The sequence below is a fragment of the Ctenocephalides felis genome, unplaced genomic scaffold (assembly GCF_003426905.1).
Source record: "Ctenocephalides felis isolate EL2017-DRISC unplaced genomic scaffold, ASM342690v1 CF-g0.4_SCAFFOLD_01886, whole genome shotgun sequence".
In the NCBI taxonomy this organism is placed as follows: domain Eukaryota; kingdom Metazoa; phylum Arthropoda; class Insecta; order Siphonaptera; family Pulicidae; genus Ctenocephalides; species Ctenocephalides felis.
In genome coordinates this window covers 114,128,739-114,141,028 of record NW_020538040.1, presented here as the reverse complement: position 1 = coordinate 114,141,028, position 12,290 = coordinate 114,128,739, and the positions used below count along the sequence as shown (strand labels likewise).

The 12,290-nt window shown below is 31.5% G+C and overlaps 2 protein-coding genes across 2 annotated transcripts; both read right to left on the bottom strand.

Annotated features, from left to right (window-relative positions):
- Window positions 1-989: 989 nt before the first annotated feature.
- On the bottom strand, window positions 990-2,183 carry LOC113375750. The gene has a single exon (XM_026615696.1). It carries the CDS (start codon window positions 2,181-2,183, stop codon window positions 990-992), a length of 1,194 nt encoding a protein of 397 aa, XP_026471481.1.
- A 36-nt stretch (window positions 2,184-2,219) lies between these two features.
- LOC113375749 lies at window positions 2,220-6,670 on the bottom strand. The gene is made up of 6 exons (XM_026615694.1): window positions 6,454-6,670; window positions 3,264-3,383; window positions 3,008-3,127; window positions 2,717-2,836; window positions 2,427-2,546; window positions 2,220-2,350 (listed from the first exon to the last, which is right to left on the bottom strand). Exons 1-6 carry the CDS (start codon window positions 6,668-6,670, stop codon window positions 2,226-2,228), a joined length of 822 nt encoding a protein of 273 aa, XP_026471479.1. The 3' UTR covers window positions 2,220-2,225.
- Window positions 6,671-12,290: the final 5,620 nt, after the last annotated feature.

Here is a 12,290-nt window from a genome sequence, read left to right as displayed (position 1 = left end):
AATATACCAAGTAAAGGAAATAATTGTTCATACACTGTAGAAAATATGTAATTTCAGTGTATTTTTGAAATAAAATTTTTATTATGATAAATTTAGAATAGTAATGATGTGAATCAATTATCATATTAATTATATAATAATTTGTATATAAAATATCATTAGTAAAGTGATAAAATTTGTATTTCTATTTACAAAATAAAACTAATAAAAATTAAATTAAAAATAAAAGTTACCTGAACTAGATAACTTTCCATATTCTAAATGATGGACTACTTGTGCAATAACATAATTAATATCCAATAAATCCACTATTTCCTTATTATTCCGAGAAGTTTCTTAGTACAATATCCTGCAACATAAGCGCTAGCAGTTTTACTGTACAATGACATGTCCTGGAAATGAAACGGCTCTGCATCAATAGACATATTGATCAGAGAGTCAGTTTCCAAGACATCTTCATTATTCAAAAACACTCGAAATGTGGCAAGTAACCCGGTTGTATCATTGACTTCACAATTAGCAGAAGGTGAATGACGAGATGATAAATTGTTGACAAGCAAAGTTCTAAAGGCAGACACAAAAGAGTAACAACTTGGATTAGTATTCGAAGCCCCATGACTCCTTATGCAACCAAAAAAATTCTCCAAGGGATCTTGGTTGAAATTTCTGGTGCATAAGTAACTAAAACCCTGAACTACTTTTAATTTCTGCCAAATGTAGCTCAGACCCTCTATCGTTCTAATCCAATTTTTAATGCAAGGAGGTTTAGTTAAAACTTTAACTAAACCCTTGCTTTTTATGAATTGCATTGAATTCAAAACTAATTTGGCTTCACGCCAAAATATAGTGTGAGCCGGATTTATTTGAAATTGCACATCGAAATTGTTTACCATTCAATGGCAATTTTGATAAACCATTGACACTATCAAATAAGTAGTCCATGAACATCAAAAATTCTCCGGTACCATATGAAGTAACACTTCCAGCTACTACTGGTAACCAGAGTTTTGAAGTCCATGTGCTACCCGTTGAGAAAATACTTGCGCAGCAAGACTGACCTTCATACGTTTCATTTTTGTTTGATCAAGGTGGTGTTCGGTTAATGTAGGACAACGACGAAACATACTTGAAGTAGAATCATGATTGTAATAATCTATGATGTCTTTCCAAGATGCTTCATATTCGACCCCATCTAAACCTATAAATTTAACATTGTACTTAGCAAAATTATTCCGCATACACTTTAACAAATGTGGAGGATCATATAAAGGAACAATCTCATGGCCATCTATTTCAAAAAACAGTTTATTCCAGTGAAGGTTTTTCGTTTTATAATACTCTTCTGTATCATTTAAAAGCATATTAACTGCTTTACAATTTGCCGCATATTGGTCGCAAACTGTGGCAACAACCTTTAAACCAATATTAAATAACTTTTTTGCCACATCAACAATAAGATATTTTAAATCAGAACTATTTACTCCACCTTCGGAAAAGTAGAGAGCAACTGGTTGCTTCCAACGATCCTTTATTCCTTTTATCATGAAAACAAGTGCATGATCCGCAAATAAACTTTTTCTGCCATTCGCTAGTTCTACAAAACCAACAATGTGATCCTTTTTACGATCATATGACAATTCTGAAGATAGTGATATTTCATCAAACATCAAAACACAGTATTTGCTACTCTCATACTTTTTATGAGAAATAGCTGAACTTAATGTATTAAAAAGACACTCATTTATACCGCTATACAAAGGTATCTCTGAAAGCAACTTCCTCAATGTTTGAGGAGATGGCAAAATAAATATTTGTCTCCAAAAGTAGTAAGCCTTTGGAGACTTTTTATACAAACTTAAAGCAAGAATTTTGTCCTCCTCTGTGAATTTTCTTCCTTTCGGTCTTTTAGTATGCTCTCTTAATTGAGACAATATAAAATTTCTTGCCCTTACATTTAGTGTTTCCGGAATATTTGAAAACTTTTCAGAACATCGTATACTTTGTTGCAATTTATCCCTTGAATTATTACATTGTTTGTTAATCCTTCTTACCTCCCGGAACAAAATTTTAGATGTATCATACATTTTACACCTCCTGGGTGTTAAAGCACTTCTACGTTTAATCAGTGAATACTGAAGCAATTTGCAGTTACCTCCTAGGACATCTATTAAATATAATAACATATTATAATATCACAATTGATTAATTAATTATTATTGCTGTAATTAATATGAAAAAATAACTTTGCGGGAAACTGGTGTCAGAATAGGTGACTGTTTTAACACGCACTTGACAATCTTAGGGGTACTGCAAAAATCTTTTCTGAGGTTTTTAGGTCTCCATCTCCTAACTGAAAATATAAGATTAATTTGTAAGTAATTTTCTGCAAAAGTATTAATTATTAAAGTAATTGGTGTTATAATTACTTGTCCTTGTCCTCGGTGTTGAAGATTGTTCTCCTGAACCTAGATCAGAACATTCTTCAGTAATATGAGAACCATTCTGTAATTCCAGAGTTCCATCAAGTTCCATAATGCTCGAAGAAGCTAAAAAAGGAAGCATATTAATATATAAATTATTAGGAAAAAGGATAGAGTATCGGATTTAAATACACAACTACATCATTTTAAATTAATGTCTAAACAACTAAAAACATAAGATTCATTTATCAGTAATTTTCTGCAAATGGTATTAAAGTATTTAGAGTTATAATTACTTGTCCTTGTCCTTGGTGTTGAAGATTGTTCTCCTGAACCTAGATCAGAACATTCTTCAGTAATATGAGAACCATTCTGTAATTCCAGAGTTCCATCAAGTTCCATAATGCTTGAAGAAGCTAAAAAAAGGAAGCATATTAATATATAAATTATTAGGAAAAAGGATAGAGTATCGGATTTAAATACACAACTACATCATTTTAAATTAATGTCTAAACAACTAAAAACATAAGATTCATTTATCAGTAATTTTCTGCAAATGGTATTAAAGTATTTAGAGTTATAATTACTTGTCCTTGTCCTTGGTGTTGAAGATTGTTCTCCTGAACCTAGATCAGAACATTCTTCAGTAATATGAGAACCATTCTGTAATTCCAGAGTTCCATCAAGTTCCATAATGCTTGAAGAAGCTAAAAAAAGGAAGCATATTAATATATAAATTATTAGGAAAAAGGATAGAGTATCGGATTTAAATACACAACTACATCATTTTAAATTAATGTCTAAACAACTAAATGGTATTAAAGTATTTAGAGTTATAATTACTTGTCCTTGTCCTTGGTGTTGAAGATTGTTCTCCTGAACCTAGATCAGAACATTCTTCAGTAATATGAGAACCATTCTGTAATTCCAGAGTTCCATCAAGTTCCATAATGCTCGAAGAAGCTAAAAAAGGAAGCATATTAATGTGTAAATTATTGAAAAAAAGTAGAGTACCTGATTTAAATGAGCAACAATATCATTTAAAATTAATGTCTAAATAACTTGTATTTATCTACCTGAGATGGGATTAATATTCTTTGACAATCGGTATGCTCCTGCCTTCACATTACATTTGCGAATCGACACACCAAGTTCTAAAATAATATAAGTTTTTTAAAATCTAACTATCAAATACATATATAAATTTTATTATTATTCTTACGGAATCGATGTTTATCCAGGAGACAATTCTCTTCTAGGTAAGGATTCCCAACGAATCCTATAAAAACCAAGCAAAATATGAATTGAGCATTTCTATTGAAAACAAATTCATTTATTCATGTATTATAGTAGAAACCTGGCATATTTATGGTTGGTAGGGCATTAATTTTCAAATTTGTCTTCGAACTTGTTGGCAAATTTTCAACTTTACAAACATTTGTAAAGTGCGCGTCACATCCCACATAGCACAAGTGCGAGTCAGGGGCGACCTGTGGTTCGACTTTTAGGTCGATCGGTTAAACTTTGGTCGCACCACATACGTGTATTTAGGTCAATCTTCGCACAGAAATGAACCTAAAGTCCGAACCCGGTTGCGATATTGGTCAACCTTATTGGCATATATTATGGATTGAGAAAAGTTCCATTAGGGGTCAAAATTTGGCACACACATTGAAAATATTTTGATAATAGGTCAAAAATTTGGTAAATGGGTTGAACACCGTTCCATCGAATTTGGCAAATGGGTTAAAAATGGAACGTGAATAATTTTTTTTTTAATGAATTAAATCTGAAATGAATAGTTAATGAATTAAAAATGCAATTCTAGATTAAAATAACATTTATTTTCATGAAAAAAAAATCGAAACATTTTACTGTAATATTTTATCAAAATGATATTATATGAAAATCTTACAATATACAAGTATATAATAAACTTAAACAAAATAATTCAATGAAAAACTTAACTATAATATTACAATAAACTTAACTAAATATAATAACTAGTTGGTTTGGTATTTAGCCTTGAGGCAAGTTACATGAACTTCCCGAAATGTGTAAATAATCGACTTAATCAAAAAAAATGTGTAAATAATATACTTCATTAATCCTACTTTAAAAAAAACTATAATAATTTTAGCAAACTTTGACGAATTTTTAAAATTAAACTACTTGTTGTAAGGCCGTAATATTACAGTAAGTTCTATAAGACCATGATGTATATCGCCAAAAAAAGTTTCATGAAAAACGGCTTAATTTTTTTTTAACAGTTAATTACAAGAAAACGGCTCGGTAGATTTTCACCTAAAATTAATCAGCATCATTCCCAACTAATATCTTTCGAACAGTTTTTGATATTTTAAAATCGGTTCGGTAGGATGAGCTTAAATGTCGACGAAAATTTAACACTTTTTTTCAACAGTTAATTACAAGAAAACGGCTCGGTAGATTTTCACCTAAAATTAATCAGCATCATTCCCAACTAATATCTTTCGAACAGTTTTTGATTTTTCAAAATCGGTTCGGTAGGATGAGCTTAAATGTCGACGAAAATTTAACACTTTTTTTCAACAGTTAATTACAAGAAAACGACTCGGTAGATTTTCACCTAAAATTAATCAGCATCATTCCCAACTAATATCTTTCGAACAGTTTTTGATTTTTCAAAATCGGTTCGGTAGGATGAGCTTAAATGTCGACGAAAATTTAACACTTTTTTTCAACAGTTAATTACAAGAAAACGGCTCGGTAGATTTTCACCTAAAATTAATCAGCATCATTCCCAACTAATATCTTTCGAACAGTTTTTGATTTTTTAAAATCGGTTCGGTAGGATGAGCTTAAATATGTACGAAAAGTTTTTTCGAATTACAAAGAAACGGCTTGTCAGATCATTGCACAAAACTGACAAACGATAGTCCTCACCGAAATACATCAAATGGCTTTTAAATTTCTAAAATCGGTTCAGGCGTTTTTGAGAAAACGTCGATCAAAAGTCTAATTTTGACAAATGCCAAAAAGACCATACTGATTTTTGCAAACTTTGACGAATTTTTAAAGCTGAACCAGTTGTCGTAGGGCCGTAATATTTTAGTATGACCTAGAAAACTATGGTATCTTTCGTCAAAAAAATAATCATAAAAATCGTCAAATTTTTTTTTTAAAAAACTTTATTACAAGAAAACGGCCCGGCCGATCTCTACCAAAAACTAATCAGCACGATTCCCAACCAATATCTTTCGAACGGTTTTTGAATTTTCAAAATCGATTCAGAATTGCGGGCTAAAACGTAGACGAAAAATTTTTCACTTTTCTGCCATTTATAAAGAAACGGCTTGGCCGATCGTCGCACAAAACTGACAAACAATAGTTCTCGTCGAGATACATCGAATGGCTTTTAAATTTTTGAAATCGACCCAGCCGTTTTCGAGAAAACGTCGATTTACGGCAAAAAATCTGTTGGTGCACACGCACACACACACATACACACACACACACACACACACACACACATACTTTTTCCAAATTTGGTCTCATTCGATTCAGAATGGCTTGAAACGTCGAGAAAACATAAAATTAGCGAATCGGATTTTTTGATGAAAACATAAACTTCTCCTTCGGGAAGTTAATAATATAAATATAAAATAATACAACATATTTTTCTTAACTTCGGTTATTGGCCATGATTCCAAATCCGATATTCCACTCAGCATATATTCTCCTATTAAAGATGATTTGCATGGATGATCATGCAAATCATCTTTAATTTTAAACTCTTTTCCAATGACTACCAGTTTCTGTCTTGGTTACTGCCTTTACATTTTTCTCTATAAAGTGCTCTTTTACCTCAAAATACCTCTTGTAAATTTGTTGCACTGGTTTATCTGACTTTTGTATAAACTTCTTCAACACTATATTCATGAGAAGATGTCGCTCCAAAATCATTCTGATTACATGCTAAAACTAAAATATTTACATATTTTTCTATTATCTTTACTATTAAATAATTAGATAAAATTTAATTTATAATTACCTTGATCGTGATGATCATTAAATTGCATTCCAAAATCATCCTGAGTACTGACACTTGTTGAAATTTCAACATGATGAACAGCACTATCATTTACACTGGAAAGAGTCAATTCTTTCTTTTTTTCCGCGGTTATTCTTTCGAATTCCCACTTCACCCTCCTTCTAAAATGTCGGTCTGTCACAAAGCCAATAGATTTGCGAAACTTTCTAGTCGACATATTTATATGGAGTTTTTTTTAGAAAAATAAATCAACAACATCACGTATAAATAAACCAAGCCAAGCGCGAATTTAAAATGGCGCTCATCTACCTGGCATCTTGCTCGATCCACGTCTACGTATGCGCACTAGCTACTGCGCATGCGCACTATCTATCGCGCATGCGTCATAAGTCTGGACCAAAAATGAACCTATTTGGTTAAACCTGGTTGAACCAGAAAGGTCAAATTTCAGATAAACCCACTGACGGTCAAATAATGTGCCAGTTTTGATCGATGTTAACCTAGCGGGTTCAAAATGGGCTAAAGCGGTGCGACCGCGGTTCGACGCGTGCTATGTGGGATACATAACAACGTTTGCCACAATATAATGGAGTTAAATCGTCTATTAAAGGATTATTAGACCTCCGCACCCAAATTGAAAACATGTAAAACATTTTCGTTATATTTTTATTATACAAATTTATTATATAAACACAATACATCATTATATACATACCTGATCATTAGATGCCGGAAAGACATGCAACTTTATATTATTTCTGGAGTTACCACAATTTGGTACACTGCACTTTGCCATATTAATTTAATAATTATCCCTTGAACACAATTAATTATAAATAAAATACTTCACAACGTAAATAAATTCTTCACTACGGCTTCACTATATAAGAAGATAATGGCGATTAATTTCCGCTGGTTTTTCCCAAAACAAACAAACGATTTGTCGTGCAGCCATCTATTTTCTTTTCGATTAATGAGATTGAAACAAGTAGCGACATCTTTTTTTCGCTAAAAATATTAATCCTCGCCAAAACAGTGTAACATTTGTTCGGAGATAACTCCCCATGATAATAGCTGTCTAAAAACACGTTTGAGCTGACTACTGCGTCGCGCCAATTTTTGAATAAGGTGTCAATGTCATAAATGTCATTTCGTCCGTATTACTCCTACTTCAAGTTGCATTTCTTAGTCTCCATACAGCACGATAAAAATGGGGCGATTTGTACCAACTCTGAGTCTGTCATGGCACCCTAGATAAATAAGCATAAAGATAAATGCATAGCACGGTTTCCATACTGCACTATGTAAGGTTCCATAGAACGCATTACGAATTAGCCTGAATTGTATGTTAAATACGAGGTTTTTATAGCACGGTCCCCATCATGGCCGGTAATCTCCGAACAAATGTAGATTACCATGGCCGGTAATCTCCGAACAAATGTAGATTACCGCATGGCCGGTAATCTCCGAACAAAACTCTGTAGCTCGATTTTAGTTAGAGCTGCTCTCCCTTGGAGCGCTCTTGCAGCGATTTGGCACTCATCTGGTAAGAATTTCAACGCGGGCAATCAAACGATTTCGAGAACAATAAGTAAGTAAGTAAGCAACAATAAGTAAGTATTTTTATCAATATGCATACTTCAAAATACTTGCATCTATTACTACTAGTCAGACATAAGTTTTTATTATAGCATAATAATTGAGACATTTAACAATGCTAGGAATTTTAAGGTTATAGTTATTGAAAGATAAAATTGCCGTCAGACTAACCAACTCACCGATAGGTAAGTTTTTAAGAATTATTCTTGTACTAATAATAAATGTTTGTAATAAATAATTTAACATTGATTTTTTTCAGCAGTTTTTCTCTTGGAAGTAGTTATGTAACGGGTTTACTAAACACAAGTATTGATATGAGACGAATAAACAGGGAAAAACATTAATAAAGAAATTGCAAGCCAGTCTGAAACATGCTGAAATATTTGCTGATCTTCCACTGGCATTGAATAATAGTATTCATAATGATATATTATGTCGGCTAAGAGAAGATACTGAATTATTAAATTGAAGGAAATTCATGCTTAATGATAAAATTCTAGCTAAGGGGTAATTTAGGTTTGGCTATGTTTCACGAAAAGTTTATGAGTAGTGATAGTTGCATTTTGATATTACACAGAAATATTATTATCTGCGTTGTTTAATGATCGTAAAAATAATTACATTGTACAGATTGACAGGAACTGTCAAATGGAAGAAAGTATATATTTGCTAATCTCTTTTTTATTTAGAGGAATAAAACACCATTAACGTGCACCCCTTATTTCTGATAGAGATATTATTCTTAAATGTGTTATTGAAGATGCCATAAGAAAACTATTAAGTACTTGTACATTACTATTAATAATTTCCTTTTGTATGTTAATGATGATAATGACATTTTGTTCAATATTCAAATGAACATCAACACTAGTCGTAGAAAATATTAACAGAAACAAAACAGTAACTTAATTGTTAATTCGCATTATTCGAAAAAAATATAAACTGAGTTACTTGAGAGGATTATCGTATGCATTAATTTTGCAAATGATTTTTAAATATATATATATATCTCACTTTTTTATATGAATATAATTATTTTTCTCTCTTTAGTTTCTAGAAATTTTGTTGCTTTTGCGAATAATGAAAGAGATCCGATAGTTTCTCAAATTTTTTGATTTATTTATTATTGAGATCGAATTATGAGATGTGTTTAAATTATTTATCTTAATCTAATTGTAATTATAAGTAATCTTTGCTCTAGAAATATAAATAAATATACCTATAATTATATATATATATATATATATATATATATATATATATATATATTATATATACATTTCTATTTCTTTTGTGTTTAGCTTATAAGGATGAATCTTTTGTAACCATGTGTGTAAAATACTATTGTTAAAAATAAATACTTTTTAAAATTTAATTTCTTTTTTTTTTAATTTTGAATTCAAACGGTCTATAATATTGGTGCATTCCTATAGTATTTTTTGTACGCACCCGTTCTACGATCTACGCGTGCGCACCAAGGGAGAGCAGCTCGAACTAACCCCGGCAAGTTGACAGTTAACGTGGCAACGAAATATGCCCCGAGAGAGCGATCTATATACTCTTCTTTTATCTATGGATTTCCGTGTTTTGAAATGGATTGGTATTTGAATAGTTCGAAGGATGGCGCTACGATTTACAATTTCATTGATCTAGCAGCTAGCTTGATCTACATTGATTTGATCGGCCATTTTCTATAAGTTGTCAAGTTGTCATCGCGTATTGTAGTTGAGATGTGTTATATTTGTTTTTCTGTGATTGTTTATGTATAATTATGTTTTGGTGAATACTTTTTTCATTTATTAATAAGTTAAAATGGTAAAGTGTAATGTGCCAAATTGTTATAACTCCAAATATAATAAAAAATGCATGTCTTTCCGGCATCTAATTATCAGGTATGTATATAATGATGTATTATGCATATAATGAATATGTATCATGAAAATACTATTAAAATGTTATATATATATATTCTGTAATCACAAATATAATTTATTATTTATTGTTTTTATTAAAGCACTACGTGCTATTTGAAGGTTATCCGAAGTTCTTCCGACCTTGCTGTTAGATTTTGGAATCACGTTTTGTATTCAATTATTTAGTATATAAGAAGTAGTTAAGATTTAGTTAAGCGGTCAGAAGTGAGGACTCAAGTCAGAAGTCAGGACTCAAGTCAGGCTTACTGTTGGGATACTTAAAAATGTAGTCTCTGATTATTGATAACCAAAAGGTTATCAACAAATTATTTAATTGTGAAAATAGTAAACAATAAAATATCAAGATCAACCAAGAACCAGTGTTTTTATATTATCAACCGCTCAGCTCCAGCTACCAAACAACCTCCCATAATCTCAGGTGTAATCCAAACAACCACACAATTACAGTTCATGGTGGCTTAGCGGAAATTTTCCCTCGCAGTGCTGAAGAATTTTCATCTGGGGACATCGAGTTAAATAGCCGCCACAACTTGGTAAACCGGAGGAATATTCGCGGCACAACTTGGGGGATGGTGGCGCCTACCGAAGAGAACAAATTTTGGAACAACAGAGACTACGACTGGATTGAACAATAATTCATCGGATTTACAATAAGCAAATTGGACAACATCACTCTCTCAAGATGGAACCCATTTCTTCAGGATTTATGCAAGATGTTGAGTATAGTGAGGCAATAAGAGAAATCAGAATCAAGGCAGCTGTTGAAAGTATACCTCAATTTGATGGTAATTCATATAATCTCTTTAGATATATAAGCATAGTAGATTCAATTTTAGAAGACGTTAATTTTGAAACATATGAAATAATATCTAAAATTTCTCTTAGTAGATTATATGGATCAGCATTTAATTGCATAAGGTGGTCTGATTATAAGTTATGGGAAGATATTAAACCAATTTTAATTAATAAATTTAAAGATTCCCGATCAATTACAGATTTGCAATATGAATTAGCTACAGTGAAAAAAAGAAATGAGGAACCAACGGAGAAATTTGCTGAGAGAATTGATGATCTGCTAATGTTAATTTATATTGAATGTTATTTTTCAAAAAAGGAAACAATTTATGCCTCATATTGCGATTTAGCTCTAGCTGTTTTCATTGAAGGCCTCCAGTTGGAAATAAAAACTATTGTCAAAGGAGCCAAACCAAAAAATCTTGAGGAAGCTAAGAATATTGCCATCAAAGAGGAGAAGTATTTAAATATCACCTATGGCAAACAATATAACCGCTACGTTGTGTGTAGATATTGCAGGAAAAGAGGACACCACATTTCAAAATGTGAAAAAATTCGCCAAAAATCAATATATGAGGAAAAAACTATTTTCAGACAAAATGAAATTTTTGAAGATATTAACCAAGGCGAACACAACGATAGCTACGATGCTTTGAACTATGAAAATACTATGATTTTAGAAAATACAAGAAAATATGACGGCATAGACAACACATTCAAATCTACCGAAGAAGAATCAGAAGAATACACAGTCGAAAATCTGACTCAAAACACTGAAACCGAAGAATTGACGACAATTGCTGCAGAAATATTAGATGAAGATGAAGATGAAGAAAATTTGAACATGTGATCCAAACAACCACACAATTACAGTTCAATATATATATAGCGGAATGAACACGGCCACATGACACATGTCAGTTGATTGACGCTAATCGAATATCATATCAAGCAAGCCATAGCAAGCGCATTGTTTTAATACGATCGGAAAGATAAGATGAAGATGAAGATTAATCGAAGATGAAGATGAAGAAAATTTGAACATACGAATGGCTGAATTTGAAAAAATCCAAGATGCGGTTCCAGAAATCGAAGAAATATACAACAAACAAGATGATATCAAAATAATTAATGAAGAAGAAATAAAAACTGCTTCAAATAAAATAAAATGGAAAAAGAAGAAGAAGAAGCATTTTAAAAGAAGTCGTATTAATGACAAAATTATAGAAAAAAGTATACAAGAGGTCAAGGAGCACAAAATACATGTTATAAGAAAAATACCGCCACAATGGAAACTATCAAAAAATGATTTAGCAGCCACAATACACGTGTTCAATGACAAGAATATAAATTTAATTAAAAATAAAGAATTTGCAAATTTACAAAGTCCGAGCAGCAAAAAGTTGGTATCGTCGTCAGCTCATCATAAGAAGACAGACAAATTGAAATCTATGACATTACCTCGATTACAAAAATTATATAATTATAAATACCGAAAGAAATACGAGG

What these genes read in the sequence shown, in the direction of transcription:
- LOC113375750 (XM_026615696.1), bottom strand. Translation starts at nt 2,183, where the DNA reads ATGTTATTATATTTAATAGATGTCCTAGGAGGTAACTGCAAATTGCTT.
- LOC113375749 (XM_026615694.1), bottom strand. Translation starts at nt 6,670, where the DNA reads ATGTCGACTAGAAAGTTTCGCAAATCTATTGGCTTTGTGACAGACCGA. An exon ending in TAATGATCATCACGATCAAG is followed by an intron (nt 3,384 to 6,453) that starts GTAATTATAAAT and finishes TTCCTTTTTTAG; the next exon opens with CTTCTTCGAGCATTATGGAA. An exon ending in AACACCGAGGACAAGGACAA is followed by an intron (nt 2,351 to 2,426) that starts GTAATTATAACA and finishes TTATATTTTCAG; the next exon opens with TTAGGAGATGGAGACCTAAA.